This window comes from Lolium rigidum, chromosome 1 (assembly GCF_022539505.1).
Source record: "Lolium rigidum isolate FL_2022 chromosome 1, APGP_CSIRO_Lrig_0.1, whole genome shotgun sequence".
Classification (NCBI taxonomy): domain Eukaryota; kingdom Viridiplantae; phylum Streptophyta; class Magnoliopsida; order Poales; family Poaceae; genus Lolium; species Lolium rigidum.
In genome coordinates, this window is record NC_061508.1 from 228,940,897 (window position 1) to 228,960,669 (window position 19,773).

The 19,773-nt window shown below is 44.1% G+C and overlaps 1 protein-coding gene across 1 annotated transcript; it reads left to right on the forward strand.

The window, feature by feature from the left end:
* Window positions 1-1,967: 1,967 nt before the first annotated feature.
* LOC124655694 (homeobox-leucine zipper protein ROC5-like) lies at window positions 1,968-8,152 on the forward strand. Its single transcript, XM_047194550.1, has 9 exons — window positions 1,968-2,066; window positions 2,166-2,398; window positions 2,520-2,637; window positions 2,720-3,442; window positions 3,553-3,654; window positions 3,741-3,968; window positions 5,515-5,692; window positions 5,916-6,289; window positions 7,286-8,152. The coding sequence occupies exons 1-9, from the start codon at window positions 1,968-1,970 to the stop codon at window positions 7,643-7,645; spliced, it is 2,415 nt and encodes an 804-aa protein (XP_047050506.1). The 3' UTR covers window positions 7,646-8,152.
* Window positions 8,153-19,773: the final 11,621 nt, after the last annotated feature.

Consider the following 19,773-nt stretch of genomic DNA (forward strand, 5'->3'; position numbering starts at 1 on the left):
GAGGAGATCTCCCCCATCTCATGCTTTTTTTTAATTTTTTTTGCAATTAATAATAATATCTTATTCCGATTCACAAACTTTTGGCAAGTCCGATCCGGGCAATCTCGCAGAATCGTGCTCAAGAACGGGAATCTGAAATATACGGACTTGGAAATCAGATAGATCGTAGTTTGATATAGTCGAGATCGCCTACCAGATCTGCCCCAAACACAGTGAGAAAAATATTGTAGTGAGTGGGAATCTTTGATTGACCATCCCTCGGCTCGCTCGCATGCCCAGCATGTAAAAAGAGAGAGGTTTGAAGCAACATGGCCAATGAGGCCGTCTCCAACCATCCGATGCATTTTAGGCATGAAATGCAATCGTCTTGATTCATTTGTGTCATGAGGTGGACATATAAAAGGCTAGTTTTCAGCGTGTGTTTGTTTGGATCAGAATCTGTTCCAGCTATCGATGCATTTTTTTTCCACTAACATTTTTTATTGATGGAAATAAACTACATAGTGCTAAAGACTAAATAAAAAAGTCTCGAAATTAAACCTAGCTAACTAGGGCTGCCTACTCCTCATCCTTGTCGTCGACGAGATCGGCAATGACCGGAAGCACCCACGGCTAGGGCCAGTACAAAGCCATTGTGGTGCCGGAGGCGGCGGTGATGGTGGTGGCGTAGGCACGGGAGGACGTGGCCACATGACCAAAGGATTCATCGCCCCCCTCCCATTGAGAGTGCAGACTCCCTTAAATGGACGGCGAGGCCATCCCACTGTGCAAGCTTTCTGTTGGGAGATGTGCATTTCGATGGCCTCCTCCTCCGTGAAGTCCGCTGGCTAGAGCTCATGGTTCACGCCATCTCCTAGAATAGTTGCGTTGTCGAAGATGACGTCGTCGTGGCAGATGCCGCGCTTCCGGTTGAAGAATTGCACGTCACCGAGGTAACCCTGGCCAGCAAAGCGGTGAAACTCGTAGGCCCCGATCTTGATCTTGTTGCAGGAGTTGAGGGTGAGAGCCGGATCGTTGCGCATATGTGGCGACAGGATGAAGCAGCGGAGGCGGATCTCGTCGCGGCGCTCTCTTCCCTCACTTGGAAATTGAGGCACCGGCAAACGCCAGAAGTTGAGAAGCCAACTCCCGGCATGCTCACATCCCGTCAACGCGTTGGCCCGTTCTCCTCGTAGAGCTGGCACGCACATTCCACCTGGACGTAGTGACGCTTCCGCTCCTTCTTCTTACCGACGCATTACGTGCCCAAAAGCCGTGAATGCCTCGACGCGAACATGCCAATCAATTTACGCTGGACCGCTAAAGTAAATTTTTTCTCCATTTCTTGTTCGCGCATATATAAATAATTCATTACTACATCCATTTTAATGTTGAGCCGCTGGAGACACCTGGAAGAGCAAAAGACGGGACGGGGCACGCCCCGGCAGGCAAGCAAACAAGCCGCTGCAGGCGGTCGGGCCGGAGCATGACGCCGTGTAGGCGCAGACGAAACGCCCCAGACTCCGCCGGAAGGGAACAAAAGACAGGTACCCGCACCGCCCGTTTGACTGCGCTGCATCAGCGTCAGCGCCTCGCGTTTCTCCCCACGCCCAGCCTTTTTCCATGCGTCCACACCCCGACTCCTCCCTATCGTCTCGTCGTCTTGCCATTTTGACCTTCCCCTTCCCATCCCCCACCCCACCCGTGCATAAACCTTTCTTTAACCAGCCTCCTCTTCCACCCTCTCGCCCTCGCCCTCCCTTAATTTAATCCTCCTCCGCTCGCTCGCTCGCCGTGGGAGGCTTAGGTTAGGGTTTTGAGGGACCTAATCTCGCACTAGTAGAAAGAGGGTGGCCGAGGTCAGGCCACTCCCTCTCTCTCTCTCTCTCTTCCACAGCCGCAGCCAGGATTCGGGTTGTGAGGTGTGCGAAAAGGCTCTGCAGATCCAGGCCTAGGTCTGTTTCGGGACAAAGGATAGAGACGGAGGCATGAGCTTCGGAGGCCTCTTCGACGGCGGTGGCGCCGGCGGCATGCAGTTCCCCTACGCCGGCGCCTTCAACTCCTCGCCCGCGCTCTCCCTCGGCCTGGTACGTCTTCCGCCACACCCGTTTCCGCCCTAACGCTCCTCCTGCTTCGCTCGCCATGGTGGCCGATTCGGAGAGTCTTACGTTTTTCCTTGTCGCCAGGACAACGCCGGCGGCGGCGGCCGGGACGGCGGCATCGTCGGGCGGATGTTCCCCGACGCCGCGACGGGGCGGGACGCGGAGGCGCAGAACGACAGCCGGTCCGGCAGCGACCACCTGGACGCCATCTCCGGCGTCGGCGACGACGACGACGACGCCGCCGAGCCCAGCAACCCGCGCAAGCGAAAGAAGCGATACCACCGCCACACGCCGCAGCAGATCCAGGAGCTCGAAGCGTAAGCGACCCCAAATCTCGCGAGCGCCCATACCACTTCCTCCCTTTTTTTCATCCTTCTCTCTCCACCTTTTCCATCTTGTCCTCTCATGCATGGATTCGTCCGTCCCTCCTCCTCGCAGGCTGTTCAAGGAGTGCCCGCACCCGGACGAGAAGCAGCGGGCCGAGCTCAGCAGGAGGCTCTCCCTCGACGCGCGGCAGGTCAAGTTCTGGTTCCAGAACAGACGCACGCAGATGAAGGTACTACCAGATCACTGATCCACTACCATTTCTCGTTTCCCGTTCGTGCGAATTCCTGACTAATTTCTCCTGCGTGCCATAGACGCAGCTGGAGCGGCACGAGAACGCGATCCTCAAGCAGGAGAACGACCGCCTGCGGGCCGAGAACATGACCATCCGGGAGGCGATGCGCACCCCGATGTGCGGCGGCTGCGGGAGCCCCGCCATGCTCGGGGAGGTCTCGCTCGAGGAGCAGCACCTGCGCATCGAGAACGAGCGACTCAAGGACGAACTCAGCCGCGTCTGCACCCTCGCCACCAAGTTCCTCGGCAAGCCCGTCTCGCTCCTGTCCCCGATGCAGCTGCAGCCGCAGCACCTGTCCATGCCCCTGCCCAACTCCTCCCTCGAACTCGCGGTAGGCGGAATCGGTGGCATTGGGTCTATGCAGCAGGCTACGCTGCACGGTGGCATGAGCGACTATGCCGGGGGCGCCTCCAGCTCCATGGGCACGGTCATCACGCCCGCGCGGGCAGCTGGCTCTGCTGCTCTCGCGTCCATGGTGGACATCGACAGATCCGTCTTCCTGGAGATCGCTATCAGCGCCATGGACGAGCTTGTCAAGATGGCGCAGATGGGTGATCCTCTCTGGGTTACAACCGGGTTGCCTGGTTCTCCCAGCAAGGAGACGCTCAACTTCGACGAGTATCACTCCACTTTTCAGTCTATTGGCATGAAGCCTGTCGGGTTTGTGTCTGAGGCATCTAGGGAGTCCGGCCTTGTCATCATCGACAACAGTGTTGCCCTTGTAGAGACCCTCATGGACGAGGTTCCACTCCAAGCTTACCTTCTCCCTTCATACATACATTTGTTCCTATTTATACCAAACTAAGCAGGTATACTATGCTGATGCCTGATGCTGCTCCATTTCATTTTCAGAGACGGTGGTCTGACATGTTCTCCTGCATGATTGCCAAGGCAACAATCCTTGAGGAGGTGTCTAGCGGCATTGCCTCCAGCAGAAACGGCGCGTTGCTGCTTGTGAGTTCCTAGCTAACAGTCCCCAGTGTTCACATCATATTGCGAGGAGTGTTAACCTCTGACTTGCTTGCTTTTGCTTCCCACAGATGAAGGCTGAGCTACAGGTGCTCTCACCTCTGGTCCCCATCAGGGAGGTTATATTCCTCAGGTTTTGCAAGCAGCTGGCTGACTGTGCGTGGGCAGTGGTGGACGTGTCCATTGATGGATTGCTGAGCAATCAAAATTCTGCTACCACACAACCAGCTGCAAATTTGAAGTGCAGGAGGCTACCTTCTGGCTGTGTGATGCAAGACACTCCCAATGGCTACTGCAAGGTAATAACCAAGATCGAGCTACATATTTTCTCTATCAAATACTTCTCTTAGATTTGCATTCGTGTGGCATTGCAAATAAATAAATCGATGGGGCAGTAAAACAAGGCTATCGCTGTAGTTTGGAAGTGGTACTTGTACGTGGAAGTTTGTGGTCAAACTTTGCCCGGTAGCATTAGAAGTAAACCATGTCACTTCCACTACTTCGCCACTACCACTGTACTCTAAACTTGGGGACAGTGGCGTTGTTCTCCAATTTGCTTGTTTAATCTTACCGATTAGTTTATAATGTGATTTGATGATGCCCATGCAACATAGTGTTCCCAAGTCAAGGCCTAATTGATTAGTTAGGGTCATGAACCCACTACCCTCATAAAAAATTTGTTTGGTCAACGAGGAGATGGGTTAAACAAGTTACCCATGAATAGTTAAACGTTTATGTGGATCCAACACCATTACCCAAATATTTTTTATGCTTGTTTAATAGTAGCACCTATTTTTCTAGGGGATTAGATGCTTCTACCCCTTGGATAGAGCACCTTGGGTAACTTATTGTCCGCACTTTTATCAATGTGTCCCTGACATGTTGAAATCTGGGCTACTTGCACCTTTTTTTTAAGAACTATCTTCACATACTTGAGACTTGCACAGATCTTCTCAATCTGTGCAACTGGCGGAAGGAAATTGATTTCTGTAAACCGATATGGGAAGTGAGGAAGAATATAATTCCTATTCTGGTGAAATTAGTATGAGAAGGAACCCTTTACCAGTTTGTCGAAAGGACATGGTAGAGTTGTGAGATTTAACTTCAGATTTTTGTCGAAATGGAGTAGCTTCTGATAATAAGTTGATTCTTCCATTTCTAACTCCTTAATCACACAGTCCTATAATTTATGGTGAACTTGTCACTTCAAGTAAGATCTTTATTAGGACTCTTATTGTAAGATCTCAAAGGGAAAAATATTCTGGAAATTTTATAATGCATCATTTGGGAGTTCACATCCCAGAAATCGACAATTCAGTATCAGACTGATGTCAAAATTTGGTGGCAATTCCATGTGCAGAAGCATTGGCTCTTATATTATCAAACTAGAGATATGCTCTTATCTCGCTCCAGATGCAATTTATTCATTAATTTATTCGAGCTGTTTCCATTTTCTTATTGTGGTCCTTTACTCCCATGTTACTAAATCTCTTATGAATCTTTTCCAAGTCTCACTACAGTAATAGTTGAATGGCAAGCCTGGTACAACTACTGTAATTCCACGATTGCACACTAACAAGTTATGGTGGCACCCAGCTGGCCGTCACTAGGTTCACATCTTGGGACTGGTTAACTGGCAAACAGCCCAGTGTGTAGATTTCACGTTTTACCCAACAGAACTAGTACATCATAACTCATAAGGTAAAATAAAAGGATGCTACTCCTAATATCTGCACTGTAGCCACAGCGTGTTGTATTGCGCTCAGAACTCAGTTGGTGTATCACACCCCAAGACAATTGCATGTGGGCGTGCATTTATGGCTAACGGATGCATTTACCCTGTAGGTCACATGGGTTGAGCATTCGGAATACGATGAGGCATCTGTCCACCAGTTCTACAGACCACTTCTCCGATCTGGCCATGCCTTTGGTGCCAGCCGGTGGCTTGCGACACTGCAGCGTCAGTGTGAATGCCTGGCCATCCTCATGTCCTCTACCGCAGTGCCACCAAATGAACCAACCGGTACATAAATTTCTGAACTTTTACCATTTTCACGAACACCCTGTAAAGCTCATTTGTTTAGCTAAGAGAACACATTTTTCTCAGGTATCTTACTATCTACTAACAAATAAGACTATTTTGGGATGTTGCTTCTGTTATAAGTAAATGATTTGTAGATTAGATTTGGTGCTGCCTTTACTTTGATACACAACTGATGTATAATATATGTCACATTTGATGCCAGCTATATCACAAGAGGGTAAGCGAAGCATGCTTAAGCTTGCACGCCGGATGACGGAGAACTTCTGTGCCGGGGTGAGTGCATCATCTGCACGTGAATGGAGTAAGCTGGATGGTGCAACAGGTAGCATCGGTGAGGATGTGCGTGTCATGGTACGAAAGAGTGTGAGCGAGCCTGGGGAGCCAGCGGGAGTGGTGCTGAGTGCCGCCACATCTGTATGGTTGCCTGTTGCTCCAGAGAGGCTGTTCGACTTTCTGCGTGATGAACAACTGCGTGCGGAGTGGGATATCCTTAGTAATGGAGGACCCATGCAGGAGATGACTCGGATCGCAAAGGGGCATCAGAATGGAAATTCCGTATCCCTCCTAAGAGCCAGTGTGAGTATTATCTTCTCTTGAATTACTATTTTGATAGTTAACTAGCTAATGAGGTTTGCCAACACAAAGTTGAATTGACGCGTCTAGGGCAATGAACATCACTTTCACCATAGTAGATATGAATGAATCTGCAACTTCGTTGTGTAATTTAAAAAAAAAACCCGTAAGGTATTGATATGAATTTTAAACCTTCGTTGTGTATTTGACATGCTTAAGAAAAATTGGTATACTGCTGTGCGTAAGTTCTTAAAATTAACAAGCTTTCGTATTACACTTGACTGAACTCTAGATATGTTTTATCTACCTGTGAGAAGTTTCCTGAGGATGCAGATATAGCCCACCTGACAGTACTCTCTGGGAGCTCTCACATAGAATAACACTTTAACGCCATATCCAGTAATAAGTATTATATTGTGAACGGATGATGACAAGGAAAAAACACAAAGTCTGGCAACTTTCTATCAAGCACTTTTTGGAGTCTAGGGTAGATGAATAAAAGTCGTAATCATGGACCAAAAGGTAACGACGTCTAGAAAGTCTAGAATGACTAGCACCACACTTTACACAAGGTGTGAGAAAGGTACTACAAACTGGGGACCAAACTGGGAAGGAGGTCCAGATCTGCTTGAAAAGTTGTCAGGTTGACAACGTTCATTACTGTCTAATCCGTACAAAGGGTTAGCAGCCAAACCCAAAGCTGGACCGGATCCTGTGTGCAGCTCGAGTGGATCCTGATTCCAAGGACTTCATCATAATTTTTTTTTTAGGAAGAACATAAAACCCCTCTGTTTTGTCAGTCCTCCAAACACTAGCAGACATAGATAATGAGGCAATGTACTCTCAAATTGAACTGTTTGATCGTCAAGTATTAACTGCTGGCTGTCTGACTCTGGTCTATGAAAAGTTCATCATTTGTTTTCACTATTTTTTGAGGTGCATTACTGATACTACCTAATATTCTGCAAAAATATCTCTGATAATTCATGCCTTCTGCAGGCCTTGAGTGCCAACCAGAGTAGCATGTTGATCCTTCAGGAAACTTGCACCGATGCTTCGGGATCGATTGTTGTATACGCTCCAGTGGACATCCCCGCAATGCAGCTTGTGATGAACGGTGGGGATTCCACCTATGTCGCTCTGCTGCCATCTGGATTCGCCATTCTTCCTGATGGTCCTAGCGTCGGAAACGAGCACAAGACGGGCGGCTCTCTGTTGACCGTGGCATTTCAGATTCTTGTGAACAGCCAGCCCACTGCCAAACTCACCGTGGAGTCGGTGGAGACCGTGAACAATCTCATCTCATGCACCATCAAGAAGATCAAGACTGCGCTGCAGTGCGCAACGCCAGAGTGTTAGAATGGATTTTTTTGACTCGGGGATGACTGGCGACGGCGACGTTGAGTCTGAGTCAAGAACGAACCGCGCAATGGAAAAAAGAAATCCTTTGCTAGGTGATAAGGATCTTAAGTCGACAAGGTCTTTAGCACAGAGCAATGGTGGTGGTTCGGGTATTGACTCGGCCTCTTCCGTTTGGCTTTTGTTCCCCGGTACCAATACCCTTGCATTTTAGACATTTCTTGGAAGGATATGCTTTAGTTGAATGGTTTTAGGGAGTCGATGTGTGTACTTTCGGCTGGCTCGTTGCCTCTGTACTGTCTCTTTCTTTTGTAAGAATGAGCTGGTGTGCAAGTGGAAGCTCAGAAATGCTGGGTAATTTAATATCCGTCCATGCATAGGTTCTGGACTGGTAGAAGTATAGGATCAAACGTCAATGTTTGAAAGCTGTCCTCATAATGTCTGGCATTGCTGCTGAGATTTTATTTTGGAATCAATGGCTAGCCAAAGTTCTGAATATTTGCTGAACTGTGCTGTTTCATGTTTGCAGAGTTTTTATTACGTATATACAAAAAGGTGCATTATGATCATAAATTGTGGTATTGAAAAGAGACAGTGCTGACAGACTAGTTCTGTGAACACCAGTAAATCACTGAGGTCATGTGCCAAGTAGAAATACACAATGTTCCGCCCCATGGGATCATCGCTCTGTGGCGGCCCTGCTGCGTGGGGTAGCAAGAGCTGCAACAACGATAGCGATGGGTCGTGCTGCTGACGGCCTGACGCCCAGTTTGACAGTTTGCACGTACAGCCGAGAGTCCTTTCTCACCTCATCATCGACCAAGAGAAAAAGCCTGTGTTTTTGTTTGTTCTTTTAACTTTTTTTTTTCACGCCGCACATCTATTTTGGATCAAGAGGAAAACCCGATATACTAGATGCCAAGCAAATCGGCTTGCCGCACTGTTCTTCGTTCCCCTGATTCCCCGACCCAGCACTGGAGTCTGGAGCACGCACACCAGAAATCTTTCGGCTTTCCCCTCTTGTCAACAAGCAGACCGGCGCTCGTGATCTGACCCGTGAATTGGGCGGCGACCACTGTAGTGTTGTTGTTCACTACCGATGCCGCTCGAACGAGTCATCAATCACTATGTACTCGTGATACGTGACCGAGCCCGAGTTCTCGGGATAAAGGGTCACGGAGCAGCAACTTCGCCACCAAATCGACGGATAGCTAATTTGCATATGAGATCATCTGACCAAAATCGGCGTCAAGCTCGCCGGGAAGATACAAAGCAGGAAAAAGACCACAATGCTTGCAATAGAGATAAGCGGGTGGATCATACTTAAGTACATTAGTACCATTTATCCTCTTTACTTCAAAAAGAAAAGAACTAACTCCTTCAATGATATATTTTTTTTGAGTTAAAGAAATTAGAGGACAACCTAATATTGATACGCTTGAATATCTACCTCGGAAAAAGCTTTCAAAGCACGTGTCCTAAATAGAACTTGGGCACGTGTGAGTTGTGACAACTAACAAAAGTTTTGCATCAATTTAATTTGGGTCAGAGGGAGTTTGGAAATTTTAGATTTAAAAAAGACCATAACAATTGAGCTACAACACGACATAGCCTGTGTGAAATAGTAAAAACACTCAAATATATCCCTAACTGTGGTTATGCAAGGTACACAAAACGCGTGGGACCCTAATGGTCAGTGTGATTTTGTAGTCGGTCGCACCGTCAATACCTATCTGAATTCAGAATTTCTCTCCCCGTTTTGCTTAATAATGAACTCATGTTACAGGTATCCAAAGCCAAATGGCCAAATCTCTATTAATACTGGTAACTACAACAAAGAAGAAAACACTTCCACAGCTGCATGGCCATTAATACTGGTAGCTACAACAAAGAAGAAAACATGGAAAAGCATGGCCACATGGTTGACAACTTAACATGGACTCATAGACAAATATGCTCTCTTAGATTCATCTTAAAGTTTGGATCAAACTCAATATCATTCATATTAAGTTTAATGCATACTCTTTTTTGCGTTGCTGAACTCAGCTACATGCATTTATTTTTGGATAAAATCTCTCCATCCTACAATTCACGAAATTATTTGACACAACCTAATTAGAATAAAATATAAAACAGAATTCGCTATGTGTCTGACCCGTATTAAATAAACATGCAACTATTCAAAAAAATTGGGGAAGGAAATCGGATAGGGATTTGGTGCACATGGCACCAGTGCTCCCTCCAATTTCAGATTTTTAAAAATTTCAAAATCTCACAGTTCTATTTCTCCAAAAATTATGGCGTTAAATATGTAGATATATATGTACATGAGGAGTCTATGAAAAAAAAGTCCCGGTAAAAATACTTTAAATTTTGAGAAATACAAAATAAACAAATTTCTGACAAAAAGATATACTATTGTACTACCATTTATTGTCTCAAATTTATCTTTTTATATTTCCCAAAATACAACGTATTTTTTAATAGGACATTTTTACATACACCCATACTGTATATATCTATCTATAAATTCAACACTATAATTTTTAGAAACATAAAAGTGTGCGGAAATTCAATTCGGCTCCCGGGTTCGTATGCTCCCTCTAGCAAAAAATTATATTTTGAAATGTTGAAAATTTTGGACAAAAAATTCTATATGTACGTCTCCATAATATATGAATGTTTTTCAAGTTTCACGAAAAACCAATATTTTTTGTGATCTATGTAAAAATGAGAAATTTTATCTTATGAAAAACATTATTTTTAGCACTGAATTTTATCTTTTTTACACACGTCACATGATAAATCGATTTTTTATGAAACGACTTTGTAAGTGCGTAGCACGTAAAGATGTACGTGCGGATTTTTTGTTTTATTTTTTTTAAAATTTAAAATATGTGTAAGATATATTTTAAAATATAGGAAATCGCACCTTCCCAGACTAGCAGTCCAGGACGAACATACTACAGATTCAATGCTGATGACACATGACAGATCGATGCAGGTCGGAAGTAGGACTAGATCACGGAGAACTGAAAAGTACTAATTGCTGGTTTGCCACGCTGGAATGTCTGCCGTTAGAGCATCTTCGCTCGCTCTTCTCCTCTGGCGTATTCGTTTTAAGAACCGTATGGGGGGCGCTGGATTAAAATGAGAAATGGGGATATGCCGGTGCCCAGCCGTGCATCCTACACGGCGGCCTCAATACAAGTTCATATACAATTTAAATTTAAATAAATGTTGGACATAATTCAACAAGTTTAACATAGCACACAAATAATTTATATTCATCAAACCACACAAATTTAAAAATTTAAATCACAATGGCAAATAAATAAACAAACTAGACACCACTTTTGAGAATCCACAAATGCTCCACCAGATCATCTTGTAGTTGATGATGAGTGTTGGAGTCACGGACTTCTTAATGCCTAGCAAGAAAAGCCACAAATGTGGGAGGCCATTGTGATCAACATCTGCAAGAGGACCCATTCGTTCATATGGTTAAGTGTCAAACACTGGAAATTCCCGCTCGCTCTCGATGATCATGTTGTGCAGTATGACACAACATGTCATGACCTCCCACATATGCTCTTTGGACCATGTAATAGCAGGGTATTGGACAATTGCAAAGCGAGCTTGCACCACACCAAATGCCCTCTCTACATCCTTCATGGCAACCTCCTGCATTTGAGCAAACTAAGCTTTCTTCCCTCTAGGTATAGGGTCCGAGATTGTCTTCACAAATGCTGACCATCTTGGATAGATGTCATTTGCAAGATAGTAACCCTTCTCATACTGGTGGCCATTGATCTCAAACTGCACCGGAGGGGCATTGCCTTCGACAAGCTTCTGGAACACATCGGAGCACTGCAACACATTGATATCATTGTGTGATCCTGCCATGCCGAAGAACACATGCCAAATCCACAGATCCTGGTCAGCCACTGCCTCAAGCACCACACTACATGCACCCTTGTGTCCCTTATACATGCACTGGTGTGCAAATGGATAGTTCTTCCATGCCTAGTGCATACTATCGATGCTGCCAAGCATCCCAGGAAAACCTCTCTCTACATTTTGTGCCAAGATCCGAGCTGTGTGTGCCGCATTGGGTGTGCGCAAATAGGTCTTTCCAAATACCGCCACAATTGCCTTGTAGAATCTATACATGAAATCAATGGCCGTGGACTCTGCCATGCACATATAGTCATCATGTGTATAACCTGCAATTCCATAGGCAAACATTCGAAGAGCCACCGTGCATTTATGAATTGTCGATAAACCAAGCTCGCTAACGACGTCTCTCTTCAATTTGAAGTAGTCGATCCCCTCAAATTTTCGACTATCTTCAGGAAGAGCTTCCTACCCAAAGATTTGCGTCTAAACCTCACTCTCCAGCAGCAAAATTAATACCAATACCCTTGGTGTGGCCTTTTGCACAATGTGGGACTAGACATGGTGGGAAACTTACACAAGTCTTGGCCAGGAGGACACGTATATCTGCGTGTGGCAGTCGATAGATTCACCTAGTGGATTGAAGCGGTACCAGTAATTTCGGCAGATGCAACATCAACAGTAAACTTCATCAAGGGAATAGTTTTTCGGTTCGGCATCCCTAACAGCATAGTCACAGATAATGACAGCAAATTCACCTCCCGAGAATTCAAGGATTATTTTGAAGGTGTAGGCATCAAGCTGCAGTTTGCATCTGTCGCACATCCACAAACCAACGGCCAAGTCGAAAAATCAAATAGTCTCATCTGCAATGGCATCAAGAAACGTCTGTTGACACCACTCGAAAAAGCGAGACATACTTGGGTCGACGAGTTACCCTACGTATTGTGGAACTTACAAACAACTCCTAACGCAGTAACTTAAGAAACTCTGTTCTTCTTAGTCCATGGTGCTGAAGCAGTACTCCCAATAAAAATAAAACACAACTCTCCCAGAGTTGTATAATTTGATGAAGAAGCTCCGCGCAAAAGCGCTAGAAGATGATGTCAACGTAATTGATGATGCAAGAGATGTGGTGCTATCAAGAGTAAGTGCATATCAGTAGAACCGTAAAAACTATCACAGCTGCCGTTTGCGGCCTAGATCCTTTGAAGTTGGCGATCTAGTTCTTCAGCTCAAGCAAGACGTACATGAGAAGTTGGAGTCACCATGGTTGGGGCCATACATCGTTACCGAAGTTATTCCAGGAGGCGCATATCGGTTAAAGGACAAGAAGACAGGAAAAGACGAAGGGGACCCGTGGAACGTTGCACAGCTGCGACGTTTTTACGCCTAGAAGGAAGCCAATATAGTAGCAACTATGTAAACATACATTGTATCCGAACAGCTCGAAAGTTTTCAGATGCACTTTTTTTCCTTTCAGGACACCGAGTGGGGTTGTAAGGTTTTTAATGAGGCGGGATTGCGACGCTGCAATATAGCATGGTTGAAATAAAAAATAGTGATGCCATATGTTCTTCATCTCTTTACAAGCAATGCTCGGGGGCTCAACCCGAAAATTTACAACATAGTCAAATTCGACACACCTGGCAATATACACGCTTTGGTTTCACAAAAACCTCGTGAAACAATAAGTACTCTTATGTCACCTAGGATACTCGGGGGCTAAACAAAAATTACAATGCAACCAGAAGAATTTGCTTTGACTCCATATATGTCTTGCAGAATTTTAGAACAGGACATGACAATATAGCACATGACATTTAAAAACAAGATATACGGAAACTACATATACACAGCATTGCGTCTTGGCTCAAACCTCACGCATTGAGCAATATAAAGAACTCCTATATCCACCTATCTATATTTTCTCTTGCAGCACGTATATTGTGACGCCCCAAAACCGGTACCATGAGGATCCCAGCGAACCCGCCGAAATCCGCACGATATCGATTCTAGGAGACGCACCACCAAGCGCCTCGTACACGCCGAAGCATGCACGCGATGCGGGTGGAATCAATCACGAGCGGTAACATTACAACATGATTACAATAGAGCCCACAAGAAACAGATATAATACAACAACGACTCCAACGACTCAAGATACAAATAGATACATACAAAGATCCAAATCATACAGAAGATCAAATACGTCCGAGTACGGACAAGATACAAATTGGAATAAGAGTCCTGAAGATAAACGATGGCGTCCATAACCCTGCCCAGGCCAAGCCGGAAGGGTAACCTTGCTAGCGTTGTCTTCATCGAACATATCTTCATACCTGCCCGGTTATATCCCGTAGAAGCAGCAATAAGTACGGGTTCGTACTTAACAAGACTTAAAGACATATAAGCATTCGTCAACCAGTCATCCTTTGTACTTGAGGCACGCAGGGGACTTAGAGGACGTAAGAGGAACGTCATAGGCAATATGGGTTAAGCGGCAGCGCGCAAGCACTAAAAACCTATAGAGACACTCTACAACAGTCGTCTAATCAGAGAAGATGAGAGAGCGCATAAGCTAGCAGTTCTATACTCTGCAAACATAACACAGCCGATGTGTTCCCCCCTCGCAAGGAAGTACTTACAAGGGCACTCACACGGTTGACAAGTTTTAACCATTTATTATTGAAGTTGTTCTATCTTACTATGCAAGTTATTAGTATGGAAACAACAGGTGTAAGTTGTCTATGGTCGAGTCATACAGCTCCAAGTCGTCCATAACCGCGGACGCGGCTTATCGATAAGATTTTACCCTGCAGGGGTGCCCAAATGTGCCCACACGCACGATCAACCCACTTGCGACAGGTGGATATAACGACTCGCACTCTCCTTCACGACAACAATGTCCAGGAAGCCACTGATGTCTACAGGAGCTTCTATTCTTGTAGACAGTGTTGGGCCTCCAAGAGCAGAGGTTTGTAGAATAGCAGCAAGTTTCCCTTAAGTGGATACCCAAGGTTTATCGAACTCAGGGAGGAAGAGGTCAAAGATATCCCTCTCATGCAACCCTGCAACCACAAAGCAAGAAGTCTCTTGTGTCCCCAACACACCTAAGAGGTGCACTAGTTCGGCGAAGAGATAGTGAAATATAGGTGGTATAAATAAGCAGTAGCAACGGCACCAGAAAAGTGCTTTGCTCAGGACAGTAAACAAGTAGTAGTAACGCAGCAGTAGTAACGCAGTAAAACAGTAAACAAGCAGCGATAGCAGTATTTAGGAAAAAGGCCTAGGGATTAGACTTTCACTAGTGGACACTCTCAACATTGATCACATAACAGAATAGATAAATGCATACTCTACACTCATTTGTTGGATGATGAACACATTGCGTAGGATTACACGAACCCTCAATGCCGGAGTTAACAAGCTCCACAATTCAATGTTCATATTTAAATAACCTTAGAGTGCAAGAAAGATCAACACGACTAAACCAAGTACTAACACAGACATGCACACTCGTCACCTTCACACTATGTAGGAGGAATAGATCACATCAATACTATCATAGCAATAGTTAACTTCACAATCTACAAGAGATCATGATCATAGCATACGCCAAGTACTAACACGGATGCACACACTCGTCACCATTACACCGTGCGGAGGAATAAAACTACTTTAATAACATTGCTAGAGTAGCACATAGATAAATTGTGATACAAAACACATAGCAATCATAAAGAGATATAAATAAGCACTTCACTACGCCATTCATAACAGGTGAGTAAGTATTCTGTGAAATATAGCCTAAGAGACCCACACGGTGCACACACTCGTCACCTTTACACACGTGGGACAAGGAGTCTCCGGGAGATCACATAAGTAAAACTCACTTGACTAGCACAATGACATCTAGATTACAAGCATCATCATATGAATCTCAATCATGTAAGGCAGCTCATGAGATTATTGTATTGAAGTACATAGGAGAGAGATGAACCACATAGCTACCGGTACAGCCCCGAGCCTCGATGGAGAACTACTCCCTCCTCATGGGAGCAGCAGCGGTGATGAAGATGGCGGTGGAGATGGCAGCGGTGTCGATGGAGAAGCCTTCCGGGGGCACTTCCCCGCTCCGGCAGGGTGCCGGAATAGAGACTCCTGTCCCCCAGATCTTGGCTTCGCGATGGCGGCGGCTCTGGAAGGTTTCTGTGGGTTTCGTCCTCCGTAATAGGGTTTTCGCGACGGAGGCTTTAAATAGGCGAAGAGGCGGAGTCGGAGGGGCGACGAGGCGGTGGCACCATAAGGCGGCGCGGCCAGGGCCTGGGCCGCGCCGGCCTATCATCTGGGGCCCCTGTGGCCCCCCTCTGGTCCTTCCCGGGTGTTCTGGAAGCTTCGTGGAAAAATAGGAACCTGGGTCTTGATTTCGTCCGATTCCGAGAATATTTCGTTACTAGGATTTCTGAAACAAAAAACAACAGAAAACAGGGACTGGCACTTCGGCATCTTGTTAATAGGTTAGTTCCAGAAAACGTATAAATATGACATATAATGTGCATAAAACATGTAGATATCATCAATAATGTGGCATGGAACATAAGAAATTATCGATACGTCGGAGACGTATCAGCATCCCCAAGCTTAGTTCCGCTCGTCCCGAGCAGGTAAAACGATAACAAAGATAATTTCGGAGTGACATGCCATCATAAACTTGATCATATTGTAAACATATGTAATGAATGCATCGATCAAAACAATGATAATGACATGAGTAAACAACTGAATCATAAAGCAAAGACTTTTCATGAATAGTACTTAAAGGCAAGCATCAATAAGTCTTGCATAAGAGTTAACTCATAAAGCAATAAATCAAACTAAAGGCATTGAAGCAACACAAAGGAAGATGAAGTTTTAGCGGTTGCTTTCAACTTATAACATGTATATCTCATGGATATTGTCAACATAGAGTAATATAACAAGTGCAATATGCAAGTATGTAGGAATCAATGCACAGTTCACACAAGTGTTTGCTTCTTGAGATGGAGAGAAATAGGTGAACTGACTCAACAATAAAAGTAAAAGGAATGGTCCTTCAAAGAGGAAAGCATCGATTGCTATATTTGTGCTAGAGATTTTATTTTGAAAACATGAAACAATTTTGTCAACAGTAGTAATAAATCATATGAGTTATGAAAGTTATATCTTACAAGTTGCAAGCCTCATGCATAGTATACTAATAGTGCCCGCACCTTGTCCTAATTAGCTTGGACTACCGGATCTTTGCAATGCACATGTTTTAACCAAGTGTCACAATGGGGTACCTCCATGCCGCCGCATACAAAGGTCTAAGGAGAAAGCTCGCATTTTGGATTTCTCGCTTTTGATTATTCTCAACTTAGACATCCATACCGGGACAACATGGACAACAGATAATGGACTCCTCTTTAATGCATAAGCATGTGGCAACAATTATTATTCTCATATGAGATTGAGGATATATGTCCAAAACTGAAACTTCCACCATGATTCATGGCTTTAGTTAGCGGCCCAATGTTCTTCTCTAACAATATGCATGCTCCAACCATTAAGGTGGTAGATCTCTCTTACTTCGGACAAGACGGACATGCATAGCAACTCACATGATATTCAACAAAGAATAGTTGATGGCGTCCCCGAAGCATGGTTATCGCACAACAAGCAACTTAATAAGAGATAAAGTGCATAAGTACATATTCAATACCACAATAGTTTTTAAGCTATTTGTCCCATGAGCTATATATTGCAAAGGTGAACGATGGAATTTTAAAGGTAGCACTCAAGAAATTTACTTTGGAATGGCGGATAAATACCATGTAGTAGGTAGGTATGGTGGACACAAATGGCATAGTGGTTGGCTCAAGGATTTTGGATGCATGAGAAGTATTCCCTCTCGATACAAGGTTTAGGCTAGCAAGGTTATTTGAAACAAACACAAGGATGAACGGTGCAGCAAAACTCACATAAAAGACATATTGTAAACATTATAAGACTCTACACCGTCTTCCTTGTTGTTCAAAACTCAATACTAGATATTATCTAGACTCTAGAGAAACCAATTATGCAAACCAAATTTTAGCAAGCTCTATGTGTTTCTTCATTAATAGGTGCAAAGTATATGATGCAAGAGCTTAAACATGAGCACAACAATTGCCAAGTATCACATTATCCAAGACATTTTATCAATTACTACATGTAGCATTTTCCGTTTCCAACCATATAAAAATGAACGAAGCAGTTTTTAACCTTCGCCATGAACACTAAAAGATAAAGCGAAGAACACATGTGTTCATATGAAACAGCGGAGCGTGTCTCTCTCCCACACAAGCATTTATTCAAACAAAAACAAAAACAAAAACAAAAACAAACGGACGCTCCAAGTAAAGTACATAAGATGTGGCCGAATAAAAATATAGTTTCGGGGGAGGAACCCGATAATGTTGTCGATGAAGAAGGGGATGCCTTGGGCATCCCCAAGCTTAGATGCTTGAGTCTTCTTGAAATATGCAGGGATGAACCACCGGGGCATCCCCAAGCTTAGACCTTTCACTCTTCTTGATCGTAGTATATCATCCTCCTCTCTTGACCCTTGAAAACTTCCTCCACACCAAACTCGAAACAAACTCATTAGAGGGTTAGTGCATAATCAAAAACTCACATGTTCAGAGGTGACACAATCATTCTTAACACTTCTGAACATTGCCCAAAGCTACTGGAAGTCAATGGAACAAAGAAATCCATCCCACATAGCAAAAGAAGCAATGCGAAATAAAAGGCAGAATCTGTCAAAACAGAACAGTCCGTAAAGACGAATTTTAAAAGGGCACCAGACTTGCTCAAATGAAAATGCTCAAATTGAATGAAAGTTGCGTACATATCTGAGGATCACTCACGTAAATTGGCATAATTTTCTGAGTTACCTACAGAGAATTAGACCCAGATTCGTGACAGCAAAGAAATCTGTTTCTGCGCAGTAATCCAAATCTAGTATTTACTTTACTATCAAAGACTTTACTTGGCACAAAAAAACACAAAACTAAGATAATGAGAGGTTGCTACAGTAGTAAACAACTTCCAAGACACAAATATAAAACAAAGTACTGTAGCAAAATAACACATGGGTTATCTCCCAAGAAGTTCTTTCTTTATAGCCATTAAGATGGGCTCAGCAGTTTTAATGATGCACTCGCAAGAAATAGTAGTTGAAGCAAAAGAGAGCATCAAAAGGAAAATTCAAAACAACTTTAAACCTAACATGCTTCCTATGCATAGGAATCTTGTAAATAAACAAGTTCATGAAGAGCAAAGTAACAAGCATAGGAAGATAAAACAAGTGTAGCTTCAAAAATTTCAGCACATAGAGAGGCATTTTAGTAACATGAAAATTTCTACAACCATATTTTCCTCTCTCATAATAACTTTCAGTAGCAACATGAGCAAACTCAACAATATAACTATCACATAAAGCATTCTTATCATGAGTCTCATGCATAAAATAATTACTCTCCACATAGGCATAATCAATTTTATTAGTTGTAGTGGGAGCAAATTCAACAAAGTAGCTATCATTATTATTCTCATCAAGTGTAGGAGGCATAGTATAATCACAACAAAATTTACTCTCCATAATAGGTGGCACCAAAAGACCACTATCATTATAATCACCATAAATAGGAGGCAAAGTATCATCAAAGAAAATTTTCTCCTCAATGCTTGGGGGACTAAAAAGATCATGAAAACCAGCTTCCCCAAGCTTAGAACTTTCTATATCTTTATCAACAATGGTGTTCAAGGCGTTCATACTAATATTACTACCAAGCATGCAAATAAGATTTCATAGGTTTTTTAATTTTCGCATCAAACAATCCATGTTTTAAATCAGGAAATAGAATAAGAAGCTCATTGTTGTCCATTATGCCAAACTAGTGTAAACAAGAAACAAAAAGATGCAATTGCAGGATCTAAAGGAAATAGCTTCGAGCACAAACACAATGGCGCCAGAAAAGTACTGTTACCTGGAACAAGAGTATGAGTGCCTTTTTACCTTTCCTCCCCGGCAACGGCGCCAGAAAAGTGCTTGATGTCTACGGGAGCTTCTATTCTTGTAGACAGTGTTGGGCCTCCAAGAGCGAGAGGTTTGTAGAACAGCGAGCAAGTTTCCCTTAAGTGGATACCCAAGGTTTATCGAACTC